The sequence below is a fragment of the Canis lupus genome, chromosome 22 (assembly GCF_048164855.1).
Source record: "Canis lupus baileyi chromosome 22, mCanLup2.hap1, whole genome shotgun sequence".
Classification (NCBI taxonomy): Eukaryota; Metazoa; Chordata; class Mammalia; order Carnivora; family Canidae; genus Canis; species Canis lupus.
In genome coordinates this window covers 21,218,276-21,232,803 of record NC_132859.1, presented here as the reverse complement: position 1 = coordinate 21,232,803, position 14,528 = coordinate 21,218,276, and the positions used below count along the sequence as shown (strand labels likewise).

General features: G+C 46.6%; 1 protein-coding gene across 1 annotated transcript in view; it reads right to left on the bottom strand.

Moving 5' to 3' along the window:
• Positions 1 to 14,528, bottom strand: part of KY (kyphoscoliosis peptidase) — a 48,223-nt gene that overhangs the window by 19,518 nt on the left and 14,177 nt on the right. Inside the window, exons 4-7 of the mRNA XM_072792654.1 lie at positions 9,956 to 10,030; positions 8,146 to 8,208; positions 5,110 to 5,192; positions 613 to 721 (exon numbers count right to left, since the gene is read on the bottom strand). Coding sequence (XP_072648755.1) covers positions 613 to 721; positions 5,110 to 5,192; positions 8,146 to 8,208; positions 9,956 to 10,030 — 330 coding nt within the window. The remainder of the gene's footprint in view (positions 1 to 612; positions 722 to 5,109; positions 5,193 to 8,145; positions 8,209 to 9,955; positions 10,031 to 14,528) is intronic.

Here is a 14,528-nt window from a genome sequence, read left to right as displayed (position 1 = left end):
CAGCATCTCCCTGGCAACCACCCACGGGGCTTGGCTTGCCCTGGCCAGACTCCCAAGGCTGTCCTGTGCAGAGCTGGGGACAGGTGCAGAGGCCCAGGTCCCCTGAGGTTGCTCTGAGTGCCTGGAGGCGGGGCTGAGGTCATGGGTGTGGGAACAGGGAGCAGGGAGAGGCGAGCCCACTCTTCCTGGCACTGGTGCTGTAAGAAACCTCTTGGTGTTGCAATAACTTTCCAACAGTTATGAATCTTCTGCATCCTTCTGGAGATGACCTTCTGTCCTGTGTTCTCAGGTCTGTGCAGCAGGTTTACCAGGAAGCCAGGACTGGGGGAATGCTGCTGCTGGGTGAAGGGCCTTAGCTCTGGTCACTGGCTCTGGGCTGATGGCCACAGGAGATCCCCCCCACCCAATGACCCTTTATGGAGACTGAGTTTTATGCTCCTTGGTTAGTCTTTGATTATTCACCTAGCCATCTGGGAACCTTTCTCCACTGTCCATCTAACTCCATGCACACTAGTGGTCAAGTGAATCCCAGAGAGGCTCCCCTAGGGACAGGGTCCTGCAAGGAGTGGCATCAAGGAGTCCTAGAGCCAGTGGCACCACAGGTGGGCCTACCTATGTGGTGGCAGATCCAGATCCAGATCACGCGGACCCTCTCCAGGTCACTGTGGGCTTCCTGGAGCAGGTCACTCACCAGCTCATCCAGGCCACTCTTGACCGTCACCTGGGGAATGGGAGGGGTGTACTATGTCAGGGTCTGGGTGAACTGTGGGAGCTCGGTGCCTTGCCACCTGCAGCCAGCGCTGCTTTCCCTTCAGTCAGAGGAGGAGGAGGAGAGGGCCAGGGGCACAAAGGCTAGGCTGAGAGCAACCCTTGGTTGGGGACTGGACATATCAGGTTGTGCCGACCAGCTGGGTCACTGGCCCAAGAGTCACACAGACCCTGGGGCCAGCATTGTAGATGGACGTTTGGGCAGATGTAGCAGCTCCTACTCATGGTCAATACTCCCCAAAGCAATCTATGGACTAAACACAATCTCTATAAAATTCCAACAGCCTTTTTTGCAGAAATGGGAAAGGCAATCCTCTACCTCATATGAAATTAACAACAGGCCCAGAATAGTCCAAATAATCTTGAAAAAAGAATAAAAAAGTTGGAGGACCCATGTTTCTGGATTTCAAAACTTACTACAAAACGATAGTAATCAAAATCAAAATCAAATCAAAATCAAAATCAAAATAAGTCAGTGCTTATGGTACTGACATAAGGATCATTTGGCCAGTGGAATGGAATTGAGAGTCTAGAAATTAACTTGTACATCCATGGCTAACTGACTTTTTTTGACAAGGATGACAAGTCTATTCAGTGGGGAAAGAATAGTCTCATTAATAAATGGTGCTGGACAACTGGATATCCACATATAAAAGAACGAAGTTGGACCCCTACCTCATACCATATACAAAAATTAACTGGGAGCACCTGGGTGGCTCAATCGGTTAAGCATCTGACTCTTGGTTTTGGCTCAGGTCATGATCTCAGGTTTGTGAGAACCAGTCCTGTGTTGGGCTCCACACTCAGCAGGGAGCCTGCTTGAGATTCTCTCTCTCTGCCCCTCCCCCTGCTCTCGCTCTCTCTCAAAATAAATACATAAATCTTTAAATAAATTAACTCAAAAAGGGTCAATGGTTTAAATAAAAGAACTTAAATGCTAAAACTCTTTGAAGTAAACACAGGAGTAAATCGTCATGACCTTGGATTTGGCAACAGATTCTTCAATATGGTACCAAAAGCACAAAGTACAAAAGAAAAAATAGATTAATTGGGAGTCATGACAATAAAAAACTTCTGGGAATTGAAGGACAAAATTGAGAAAGTGAAAAGACAACTCAAAGAATGGGAGAAAACGTTCACAAATCATGCATCTGGTAAGGGATTAATATCCATAATATATAAAGAACTCCTAAAACTCAACAACAAAAAGACAACCCAGTTTTAAAATGGGTGAAGGAAAAAAAGTAAAAAAAAAAAAAAATGTATGAGGGACTTGAATATACACTTCTTCAGAGATATATAAATGGCCAGTGAAAAGCTGCTCCACATCATTAGTCACTAGGGAAATGCAAATTGAAATCACTTCACACCCACTAGGATGGCTGTAGTAAAAAAGACAGCAAGGATGTGGAGAAATTAGAACCCTTGTGCATTGCTAGTGGAAATGTAAAATGGTGCAGTTGCTGTGGAAAACAGTTTGGCGGGTCCTCAAAAAGCTGAAGAGAATTCTCATACGATCCAATAATTCCACTCCTTGGTAAATACCCAAGAGAACTGAAGACAGATACTCAGATACTTGTTCACCTGTGTTCACTCGAACATTATTCAATACACAAAAGGCAGAAACAATGCAAGTGTCCATCACACATGAACGGGTCAGCAAAAGTAGTGTGTCTCCACGACGAAATATTATTCATCCATGAAAAGCAGTGAGGTTCTGACACATGCTACATCACGGATGCTAAATAAGCCAGACGCAAAGGGACACGTACTACATGATTGCACTTAAACGGAACATCGAGAGTAAGTTAAGGGAGACAGTAAGTAATGTAGAGGGTACCAGGGGGGATGGGGAGGGATTGCTTCATGGGCACAGGGCTTCTGTTTGGGGTGATTTTGGAAACAGATAGTGGTGATGGTTGTACAATATAGTGAATGCAAGCAATGCCACTGAGCTGTACACTTAAAATTACTAACACGGCACATTTTATGTTCTATACATTTTACCACAATTAAAAAAAAAAAAAGAAGGAACAAATGAGGTTTGCTGGCCGGGGCCCTCAGGAGGAGAAACAGTTGGGGTTGTAGGAAAGGCACCCCTGACCATGTTTAATCTTTCTAGAGAAGCTGGGGCAACTGGGTGCCTAATTCCGTGACAGTTGCTCATGCCTTCACCAGCCCTCACCCTAAGGTACTCCCCAAGCTCCCGGACCCTTTCTGCCACTCACATCAGAACCCCAGGTGCACTGTGTGACCACAAGGAGACCTCTGGACCTTTCTTCTGTCTCCTACCCACCCAGCTGCTGTCTGCCTCCTTTTGTTTAGTGTCCAGCTCCAAACCGATGGTTCTTGTCTTTGTCTTTCTCCCAGGGCGGAGGACAGCGCCTGACTCCAGCCTGGCTGACTCTGACCTAACCCCATGGCTTCTGTGCCTCTGGTCCCCACCTCCTGGCTCTACTTGGGTCTGGCTGGCCCCGGACACCCACTGCTCCGTGGCTGGGTCTCTGGCCTCAGCTGGGCTCCCGACACCGCTCCCGGAGCCTGGCCAGTAGCCTGGCCTGTCCCTCCCAGCGGCCACTGCAGCGCACCCCACGATCCTCGGACCCTGACACCGCCCCCTTCTCGTCCTTTCAGACAACCTGGCCTCAGATCAACGAGGCTCAGGCAGGACTTCCCCTAAGGAGCTCTCCCTCCGGCGCAGCCAGCCTCTCGGCCAGCCTTCGGTCCTGGCCCCGTCTTGGCAGTGCCCTTGCTCACCCGTGTCCTCGCGCCTCCCTTCTAGTCCTGGTTGCCTCATCCCCTCCTGTCTGTACCTCTTCCCCAAATCTCTTCCTCGGGGCTGTCTACACGTAGCCTCCCCTCCTCTGCCGGCTCCTGTGGGGTCTTCACTCCCTCCTCCTCCATCCCTGCGTTGCTCCTTGGCCTGCAAGAGTCGGGCTGAGGCTCCAACCCCTGTCCAACCACCCCTCTGGGGGTAGGAAGCACTTCAGTGCTGACATAGTAGAAATGAGTCCATCCTAACCTCACTTGACTAGACTCAATAGCTCACGCTGTTGACCATCCATGCCCTCAGGGAGCTCTCCCTGCACCTTCCAGAACATTGATCCCTCCTGGTCTCGCCCTGGCCTCACATGGCTCAGGGGCCTTTGGACCTCCTGCCCTGTCCTCCCTAAAATGACACCCACCCTCTGGCTTCAGCTCTTAGCTAAATCTGCTGGTTCCTGAATCAGTGTTTCCTGCCCAGACGTCTCCAGGCCGGATAAGGCTCTGGGCTTCGAGACCTGGCTGCCTGCTGCTCACTTCCACTGGCTGTTCCGCAGCTGCTAGCGCCCACTGCCCCTAAACAAACTTGTCAGCCCCTGGGACTTGCTTCTTGTGATGAGCTGCTGTCCCACCCTCTGTCACTCAGTCCGGCAGCCTGTGAGCCACCTGCCTTCCACCTCCCTCACACACACTGGGATGCAGTCCTCCCTCTGCCGCCAGCTCAGTGTTGACCACTCCTCTCTGCTCTCAGTGTTCCCACTTAATCCTGCCAGCACAGCTGGTGGCCCCCTACTGATGACCCTGCCTCTAACGTGATTCTGGATCCATGCCCCCATCCATCTACTCATCAGTTCAACAAACAAGGTTCCTGAGTACCTACTATGTGCCAACCGTAGGGTGGTCTCTTTAGATTGCAGGGGATCTTACTGCTTACTAGCCTACAGTGGCTCACTCAGACTTGAGCAATGGGTCCAGCTCTTTGGCCCTTATAATCAGACTTTCTGTGGTGAACTCTCCCACCTGGCTCCCAGGACCCCAGTGTGCCTCTGGTGCTTCAGCTCAGGTAGCTGTTGCTCCCTAACCACATCCCAGATGAGCCTGGACCCAGAGATGTGACCCATTGACAGCCCATATGCTCCAGGGGTGAGCATGGCTGTGGTTGCAATGGGTGCTAGCCAGCTGCATCCATGGTCCTCCCTCATCCTCTGGCTTGCTTCCATCATGGGCTGGGGATGGCCTAGTTCAGTAGCAGCAACACCTAAGTGGCCACCGGCAGCGAGGCAGGACAGGGCTGGCCAGAGGAGCCTGCAAGTGAGGCCTTTGCAGGGTGTGAGTGGCCTGGGGTGGGTGCATCAGGACTCTGGGTGGTATTGGGGGGATGGAATGGCCTTCTGTCCTGGGTAGGGGCCTGATGCCTTGGTCTTCTTTTCCCCATCCATATAATGTGAAAAGGCACTCCGGGCCATCTCTCTGAGGGCCTCCAAATGCATGTGGCGGGGAGGGGGCCTGAAGAGAGGCTTCATAACCTTGACTTGGGAAACTCTAAGTCACCTTATACAGAGGGGCTCGTTCTCTTACCTGTGAGGCATAGCTGTCCAGTTTCTCAAACTGCCGCAGGTCCAGGGGCATGGATTTCAGGCTGGACCGATCCCACGGGTAGGCTGGAAACACAGGGAGGCTCAGTCAGCTCTTGAGGCCTGCTGACCAGTGCCACCTGGCTCAGGCCTCTCTGTCGTTTTGAGGAGCTGTGATTGCCTGACCTCCAGCATGATTCCAAGAGCTTGAAAAACCACTCCCAAGAGCTCTATTTCCTAGAAGGCTTCCTTGGTCAAATTGGTTTGTGAACTATGGCAACTCCTCTAGTTGTTTTGGAGACTCACAGGGGAGAGGAGCCCGTTTGCAGAGCCCTGCAAGTCAGCAGTAAGGAAACTGGTTTTACCTCAATTAACTCAGCAGGGCCTAGACAGATTAATGAAGGGACTCCTTCTCCTCACCATTTAGTTTTCTGCAGATTTTTTGCTCCTAGGAATGAGTGATCTGCAGGAAGTGTCTGGGCAATACTTCCAGTCCCTAACGGGCTCAAGAAAGGAGGGTCTGTGCCAGCGTCATGGTGCCCAGGGCGAGGGCATCTCGGGTATCAGAGGAGGGTGTGCTGGAGCCAGGCCATTTGGCTTCGGTAGGGTGAGGTGGGTTTGGCACCCAGACAGGCTTCCTCTCATGCCCACAGTCAGTTGGAGACTGGAGCACCCCAAGAAAGCCAAGTGTGTTCCAGCAAAAGGCACCCCAGGTACTGTGGGGGAGGCCTCTGAGGGAAGTTGGCCCCAGGACCACTCATCTGTGCCAGCCTTTCTCATAGGAAGCCAGGCCACAGGACAGCCCCAGTCAGGCAGGTGTGGACACCTATGCCCCGCCTGTGCCTCACCTATGTATGCCCCACTGGCCCAGCGGTCAGACCTGCCACGATGGGCAGCAAACCCCTATCACAGCCCAAAAGGGAACCTGGGCTTTGGCAGGGCCTATCTTATTCAAGGCCAACCAAACCAGGCAAGCTGGATGGGAGGCCAGGGAGGAGGTGGGGAAGGTGGGGCCGAAGGGGTGCTGATCCCCAAACTTACTGATAACCCAACTCCCCTGAGCGGGGTGCTGGTGGAGTTCCAGGGTATGGCAGCCAGCCTGGAAAGAGTAGAGCGACCTAGAAAAGTGCCTGGTGGGGGCCACATGAAGCCTATGTCCTCGCGGGGGCCTAACCTTCAGGACCTCCACCTCCCTGGGGGTTGCTGGACTCGGCCACCAGGCCACAGGCGCATACCTGTGGGGCACCTGGGAGAGTGAATGAGATGGTGGATCATGTTGCAAGGTCAGTGCCAGTCTGCTCCTGGGAGGGTGCAGGGTGAGGGTCCTCCGTGGGCAAGTCCGAGAGGAGACATATAAAGCCTCTGTGCCCGGTGTGGGGGTGCAGCTACATCTGCCCACACATCCCTCAAGGTCGGTGAGAGACCCATGCCTTGGTGCTACAGACCCAAGGCCTGTGGTGCTAGAGTGGGGAGCAGCTCCTGCACGACCCTCTCTGGGCCAGCTTTGGCTGAGAGGCAGCAGCAGCTGGTTAGGGAGCCGGCCAATTTCTGGCCACAGAGGAGCTCCCAAACTCTAGTCAGCTGTCAGAGCAGGCCACATGGGTCGCTCGCACTTCCCCCCTGACCAAGGTCCCTTCCTCTTAGGAACCAGGCCTTCTTTCTTCACAACCCAACTGGTTCTGGCACATTCCCCAGGGCGGTGCTTTCTTGCTTCCTGCTGACAGTCTGCAGCGCCCCGAGAGGGCTTTGGTCTCTTTGACTCCAACCTTCTGACTGGGTCCTCACCATGTCACATGCTCTGACACATCCAGGATTGGAGGGCTGTTCCTCTCCCAAGAGGGGGCAGGGGGCAGGCAGGCTATATAAACCCTACCCTGAGGCTGTGGTTGTCGCTCACCAAGCAAGCATTTTCTTCTTTCATTTTTCTGCTCTTTCTACAATGACCAAGACATTTCCTGGACCGTCCCCAAACCTTCTGTGCTGTACAGTCTTACCCTGAGGCTCTCTGGAAGCCCAGCACCACTGTGGTCACTTGCCTGGTACTGGAGCCGGGATCTCTTGTCCCTCATTACTTAGATCACTGTCAGCCCCTTTCCTGTGTAGTGTGAGCACAGCCCTTGTCCAGCCAGCCCCTAGGGACGGGGGTGGGGACCCGCGGCAGGCTCTCCGCACCCTTTCCCTCCAAGGATTTGGGCTCCTGCCATTCTCTGACAAGGGCTAGCAGGCTGGCCTAAGTGGATATGAAGTGGACTTACATTTGACAAATTTCCGCTCAGTACAACTTGGCAAATGAGGTCTCCCCCGCCCCCATTTAGAAGAAGGATGACATTTCTAAAACGGGACCGAAAGCCTTATTACTAATTTTACCCTTTCTTGGTTCCATTTTACAATATCTGAACATTAAAAATACCCACAATGATTTATGCCTCATTAAATTTACCTTCTGAAGAGATTATATAAGATCTAAATATGATTTTGCATAAATACATTTAAAATACCAGTGGCATTAACTGAATTATTCTAATTTTAAAGCAAAACAATGGGAAGAAGTGCCAAACTCTAGCAAACCTTAGAGCCATCTGGTCTACTGAGAGGAAGCCTGAGGCCCAAGGAAGGTGAGCGAGGGACAAAAATAGGATTCGAAGCCAGGCCATCTATCACCCTATTCAGGGTTCTACCCTCTGTCCCATTCTTATTCACATGCCTCCTACCTTACAGATGCTTGGCATTCCATTTAAAGTTAACACAGTTCTGAATTATGTTTTTAATATGTTTTCTGTAATGGGCTGCCTTATTATTGGGGTTTATGCTTTAGCTTTGGGGTCATATGGCATGTGAGCTTTTCATTACCCTGCCTGTGTCCGTGGCAGACATTGCTAATCAATCATGATACTACTACTCCTCATCCTGAGCCCAGAGGTAGCCCCGGACTCTCACCGAGTCCCCAGGGAGCCATTTCCAGACCATTGGAGATTGGCCCACCAGGCTAAACCGATTCGCCATGTCACAGAACAGCCCTGGGGAAGGCCCTGCAACTTACCATGGGCATCTTTCGCTCCAGGCTGCCGGGGTCTTGTGTTTCCATTTTTATCACCTTGCAAACCTGCAATATCCCAAAGGTCAGAAGTAGAGATGCTCCAGAACACAAGCACAGATGACTGTCTGCGTGGCAGTCTGGGTTTCTGACCCCTCCTCTTCACTGTCTTTCCCCAGCCTTCTTGCTCCGATATCCACCCGCCATCTATTACTGCTGGAATTGCCCTGGACTTCCTCCCGATGTAAAGGAAGGACTGGGAACCAGAGAGGGAATGACAAGAAAGAGAACCGCAGTCTGTGAGCAAAGGCAGAATTTACTCTGACATCAATATTTTGTGTTCCTGTGTTCCTCAGTGGGTCCACCTGGAGCCTGGAGCTCTTGCCCTCCTCTGGGTTCCCCTACCATCTTGGAACACATCTGGGGATGCTAACAGCACCAGTGAATTCTCAGCCAGATAAGAACGGACCATGAGAAGAAATGGATGTGGGAGTGAGGGAAAGGCAGTTTCTAAGGAGTTGAAACCCAGAAAGGTCAAACAATTATTAAATTATTCCCCAGGATGTTTCAAGGGCAACCAAATCTCATCAGTCTGTTAATGCAGAATGGTTGCCAACAGTCATTAGACTCCATGGAAATAGGAGAGGAGCTGCTGATTTGAAACCAGGTCAGGGAGATATGGGTCCCTGATGGAACCAGGAGGAGCTGGGGAGTAGGGTGTCAAGACAGGTTGTTTTCTGCCCTTGAAACCCACAAAAGGATGTAAATATAACAACAGATGGTTGCAAATGTATAGAGGCACTGAAAAACAGTGGTCCTTGTGTTTCTTGCATCTATATTTTATTTCCATCTCCATTCTTTGGTAGAATAATGAGGGTTCAACACCATAGCTAGCGTTTATTGTACACTTACTATGCCTGCCTTGTGTTTCAGACGGACTGTGCCATTTAACTTTACAACAGTCCTATGAAGGAGGGTGAATTATTTTCCTCCTTTCACAGATGAGGAATTTGATTTCAAGCAAAGGGAGGTTAAGCTACTTGCCCAAGGTAAGAGCTGAGGTCTGACCCCAGCCAGGAGGCTCCAGGGCCTGTCCAGTCTACATCTGACTGCCCTCCTGAGACCCTGACCACTGAGGGCTATAGGGCCAGGCAGCCAGAAGGACCTGCCTCGCCCATGCATGGACATGGAGAGAACCTAAGCCCTGGATGCTCTGGGGCCTTCATTCCCTGGCCGGCATTTCCCCAGGCCCCTTTGGCCATAAGGTAGACAGATGCCTATAGAGGACAAAGAGGGAGTGGAAGAGACATCATGGGCCTGGGCCTGTGTACCTTACCTGGAAGGTAGCAAGCAGGCCTTGTGTCAGACCTGGTTTTGACCCACTTCCTAGCTGGTCCCTTAGGCAGTTATTTCACCTCTCTGGGCCTCACTGCTGACTTACAATGTGGGGATAATACTGGCTTATATCAAAGGGTTAAAAAGTTAATTAATGTAAAAAGCTTACCACTGTGTATGCCACTTTTTAGGCAGACAATAAATGGTATCTAAAAACAACACTCTTGTGATGAAATTCATATTTAGCTAAATGCCTCGTGTTACCCACATCTAATTGCAAAGACTCAAGAACAGTGGGTGTTAGTTATGGAGAAAAGAGTCCCCAGAATGAAGCTGTCATGCCTCATTTCTTTCCAGTGTGTAGGCCTGGGTTATTCCTCCTCTTCTCCCAGAAGAGGCCTAAGGTGGGCTTTGGCCCATTAAGTGACTGTAATTCCTCCCTGCCAGCCCTCCGCACACAAGCAGCCCTGTACGTACGTACGTTTAGCCAAGGAGAACTTCTTGAGCAGCTGGGGCATGGCATCTCGAGGGTGGACTTCCACAGTCAGCTGTGTCCCTGCAAGGGAATGGGATGTGATATTCTCAGCCAGATGCTGCTAGGAAAGGGTGTGCGGTGTCCCATGACAGATGTTTGAACAACAAAACACAATCGGTTTTAAGCTTTCTTCTGAATATGCAAATAATTCTTGTTTAAAAAAGTGAAAAACAAAATACAGGCAGCCAGTTTTCAGAGTCAGGCAAGGCGAAATAAGAACATTCTACCTTGTATTTCCCACTGAACACAGCTATAAACCTTGGAAAGAATGCACACAGCAACTATTGAGGACTCTGTAAGGTAGTTTATAGAAGGCAAGTTGTGGAATAAGATTAGCATTTAAAGCACCACCATATTTGCAGTGAGTTTGCTGTTCCTCTCCCCCTATGGCTTTACTTGGACTGGACTTTCAAAGGCAGCCCCAAACCCAGAAGTGCACATGGGTACAGAGAAACAGTGCTCCAAGAGAAGTCCTTTCTTTCAGCTTATGGAGTAAGAAAGGAAACCTCTGAGAGTCAGAAAGTGTGGGGGAAATCCTCTGTCATACCCCCCTCTTTTTTCTGTTATCTCTCCACCCAGCCCCTAGGGAAGTCTGTTGGTAGCAGTGTAGCAGTGATTTTGTTGGTCAGCCAAAACCTTAAGCGTCTGAGTCTTTGAATGAGGCCACAGAGAAATTATGATTCCCTGGAGTGTAGGGGCCAATACTCATTGTTCTTTCTCTCTCTCTGTCTCCCACTGATTGTCTCTAGGTGCAGACAGAGTTGTGAGAAGTGCCTGGCAGAGTGGGCAAACTAAAGTCTAGCTTTTGTGCTGGAGAACTGGGAAGTGGATTGTGAAGAGGAGGGAGCTCTAGAAAGCAAACCCATACAGGTATGGATGAACTCTTGTGGTCACCTCTGAGCTGAGCATACATGGATCTCATCCTAAACATCATACCAGAGTATTTGAGAACTAAACTATGCCAGACTGCCCCCGGGAGGTGAATGTGCTGGGCAGATCTGCATAGCATTGCAAGGGCTACAATCCGAAATTATTCAGCATAGGAAGAACCAGAAATATACTTGAAAGAAAAGATAACCAACAGATGCTAACCCCAGGATGACATAAATTTTGGAATTATCAGACAGACTTTCAAAGAACCATAGTAAACCATCCTCTAAAAAGTGAGGGCAAATAGTCTTGAAATAAATGGAAAGATACCAAGATTCAGCAAAACATCAGAAGCTATGAAGAAGAAACAAATAGAAATTTTAGAGTTAAAAAATATAATAGTTTGAGAAATTATCTGGATATTCTAAATAGTCGAATGGAGATGACAGAGGAAAGAGTCAGTGAACTCAAAGAAAGATCAATAGAAATTATCCAATATGAACAACAGAGAGAAAACGTGAACAAAACTTCAGGGATAATACTTAAAGGTCTAACATTCATGTTATTGAGATCCCAGAAGGAGAGGAGAAACAGTGTGGTGCAGAAAAACAAAACAAAACAAAAACACAACTGAAGAAATAATGAGAGAATAATCAATGAAACCAGAAGCTGTTTTCTTTTTTTTTGGAAAGATCAGCAAAATTGATAAGCCTCTAACCAAACTGTCCAAAAATAAAGAGAAGTAAGACATAAATCAGGAATAAAGACAACAATACCAGGAATGAAATAGGCAAGACCACTAAAGATCTCATGTATATTAAAAGAATAATAAGGGAATACTACAAACAGTCCTATGCACATAAATTCTACAACTTGCATGAAATGAATCAATTCCTTGAAAGCTACAAACTATCAAAACTCACCCAATGCATAGATAACCTCAATATCTCTATGTCTATTTTAAAAACTAATTGTAGTTCAAAATCTTTCAGAAACAAACAAATGCCAGGTTGACGTCACTGACAAATTCTAACAAACGTTTAAAAAGAAGTATGACCAAACATTTTATAAGATCTCTCAGAAAACAGAAGAGTAGCAAATACTTCATTACCCATTTTATGAGGCCATCATTAATCTGATATCAAAACCAGACAAAGTTTAAGAAAAGAACACTACAAACTGATATTTCTTTTTCTTTTCTTTTTTCCAGACCAATATTTCCTATGAACAAAAAACTCTCAAAAAAAAAAATTAAATCCAGCAATATAGCAAAAGAATTATACGCCACAATCAAGCATGATTTATTTTGGCAATTCAAGGCTGGTTGATTATTTGAAAACCCATGAATTCACCATATTAGCAGGCCAAAGAAGAAAAACCACATGATCATATCAATTGATGCAGAAAATGCATTTGACAAAATTTAACATCTATTCATGATAAAATTTCTCAATAAACTAAGAATAGAAGGCAGTTTTCTGAATCTGAAAAAGGGTATTTACCTTTTTAACATATTTAATGGTCAAAATTTTAAGAGTACAATTATTGCAAATTTACTAAATTTACTATTTACTAAACAGCATATTTAATGGTCAAAAAATGCAATGCTTTCCCCCTAACACTGGAAACAAGGCATAGATGTCCACTCTCACTGCTCCTACTAAATATGCACTGGAAATTCTATCCAGTGAAATAAAACAAATAAATAAATAAAAGTCCTATAGATTGGAAAGGAAGAAACAAAAATTTCCTTAATCACAATCACACATCTGTCTACATAGGAAGTATCAAGTAATCTACAAAGAAGTTCCTAGAACTAATAAGAAAGTTTAGCATGGTCATAGGATATGAGGTCAGCACCCCAAAATCACTTATATTTATGTTCACAACAAATGACTGGAAATTGAATGTAAAAATTACATTCACCACAGCTCCAAAACACTGAAATGTCTAAGTATAAATCTAAAAGATAGTTCAGGAGCCATATGTTGAGAACTACAAAATATTATTAAACAAATTAACAAGACTTAAATAAGTGGGAAGATATACCATGTTCATGAATTGAAAGTCTCAATATTGTTAAATTGGCAATTCTCCCTAAATTGATCTATACAGATTGAATGCAACTCTAATCAAACCCCTTGGAAGACATTTAGGCGAGATGATTCTAAAATATAGATGGAAAGATACAGCAACTAGGGTAGTCAAACCAGTTTTGAAAAAAATAAGTTGGAGGACTCTAGCTATCTGATTTTAAGATGTGTTATAAAGCTACAGTCATCAGTGCGATACTGGCAAAGAGATAGATTCATAGATAAATGTAGCATAATAAATAGTTAAGAAATAGAGCTATACAAATATGGCAAATTGATTTTTTTATAGATGTGCAAAGACATTCCAATTAAAAAATGGGTAAAAGAACAAATATTCATCAAAGAGAGTACAGATGGCAAATAAGCCATGAAAAGATGTTCAACATGATTAGTCATTAGGAAAATGCAAATTAAAACCACAATGAGGTATCATACCTATTAAAGAGCAATAATCAAAAATAGTGGTAATAGGGCAGCCCGGGTGGCTCAGTGGTTTAGCACTGCCTTCAGCCCAGAGTGTGATCCTGGAGACCTGGGATTCGGTCCCACGTCAGCCTCCCTGCATGGAGCCTGCTTCTCCCTCTGCCTGTGTCTCTGCCTCTCTCTCTCTCTCTCTCTCATGAATAAATAAATAAAATCTTTTAAAAAAATAGCGGTAATACTATATGTTGACAAAGTTGTGGAGAAATCAGATCTCTAATACATTGCTGGTGGGATTATAAAGTACTACAGCAACTCTGGAAAATAGTTCCACAGTTTCTTATAAAACAAAACCTACACCAAACATATGATCCAACAATTGTACTCTTGAATATTTACCCCAGAGAAATAAACACTTACATTCACACAAAAACCTCTACAGAGGGGCACCGGGGTGGCTCAGTGGTTGAGTATCTGCCTTTGGCTAAGGTCATGATCTCGGAGTCCTGGGATCGAGTCCTGTATTAGGTTCCCCACAGGAAGCCTGCTTCTCCCTCTGTCTATGTCTCTGCCTCTCCCTCTGTGTCTCTCATGAATAAATACATAACATCTTAAAAAAAAAAAAAAACCTATCCAGAAATGTTTGTAGAAGCTCTATTCATAATAGCCCCAAACTGGAAACAACCTAAATGTCCTTCAATGGGTGAATGGATAAACGCCCTGTGGTACATTCATATCAAGGAATACTTCTCAGTAATACAAAGAAACTCTTAGGATAGGTGAGAGGATGTAACTACAGAGATTCTGCACAAGAGAATTTTGGGGTGACAGAGCTGCCCTGTATTCTAATTGTAAGGGTGGTTACATGAGCATGTGCTGTGCATGTGTTAAAACCCATAGAACTATATATCAGACAATTCCATTTTAGTAATTTAAAATAAAACAAAAATAAAAATAAGTACCAACTGAGCTTTTTTGCAGAATTAAACCAAGAATCTGGATGATACAGAAAGATACAAAATAGAAAGTCCAAAGCAGGATAATAGTAAACATGTTCTTTGTAACCTGCTTTCTTTTCTTGACTCTTCACACGTCAGTGAATTTAGTCCTACGTCATCATTTTAAGTGGGCTGAAT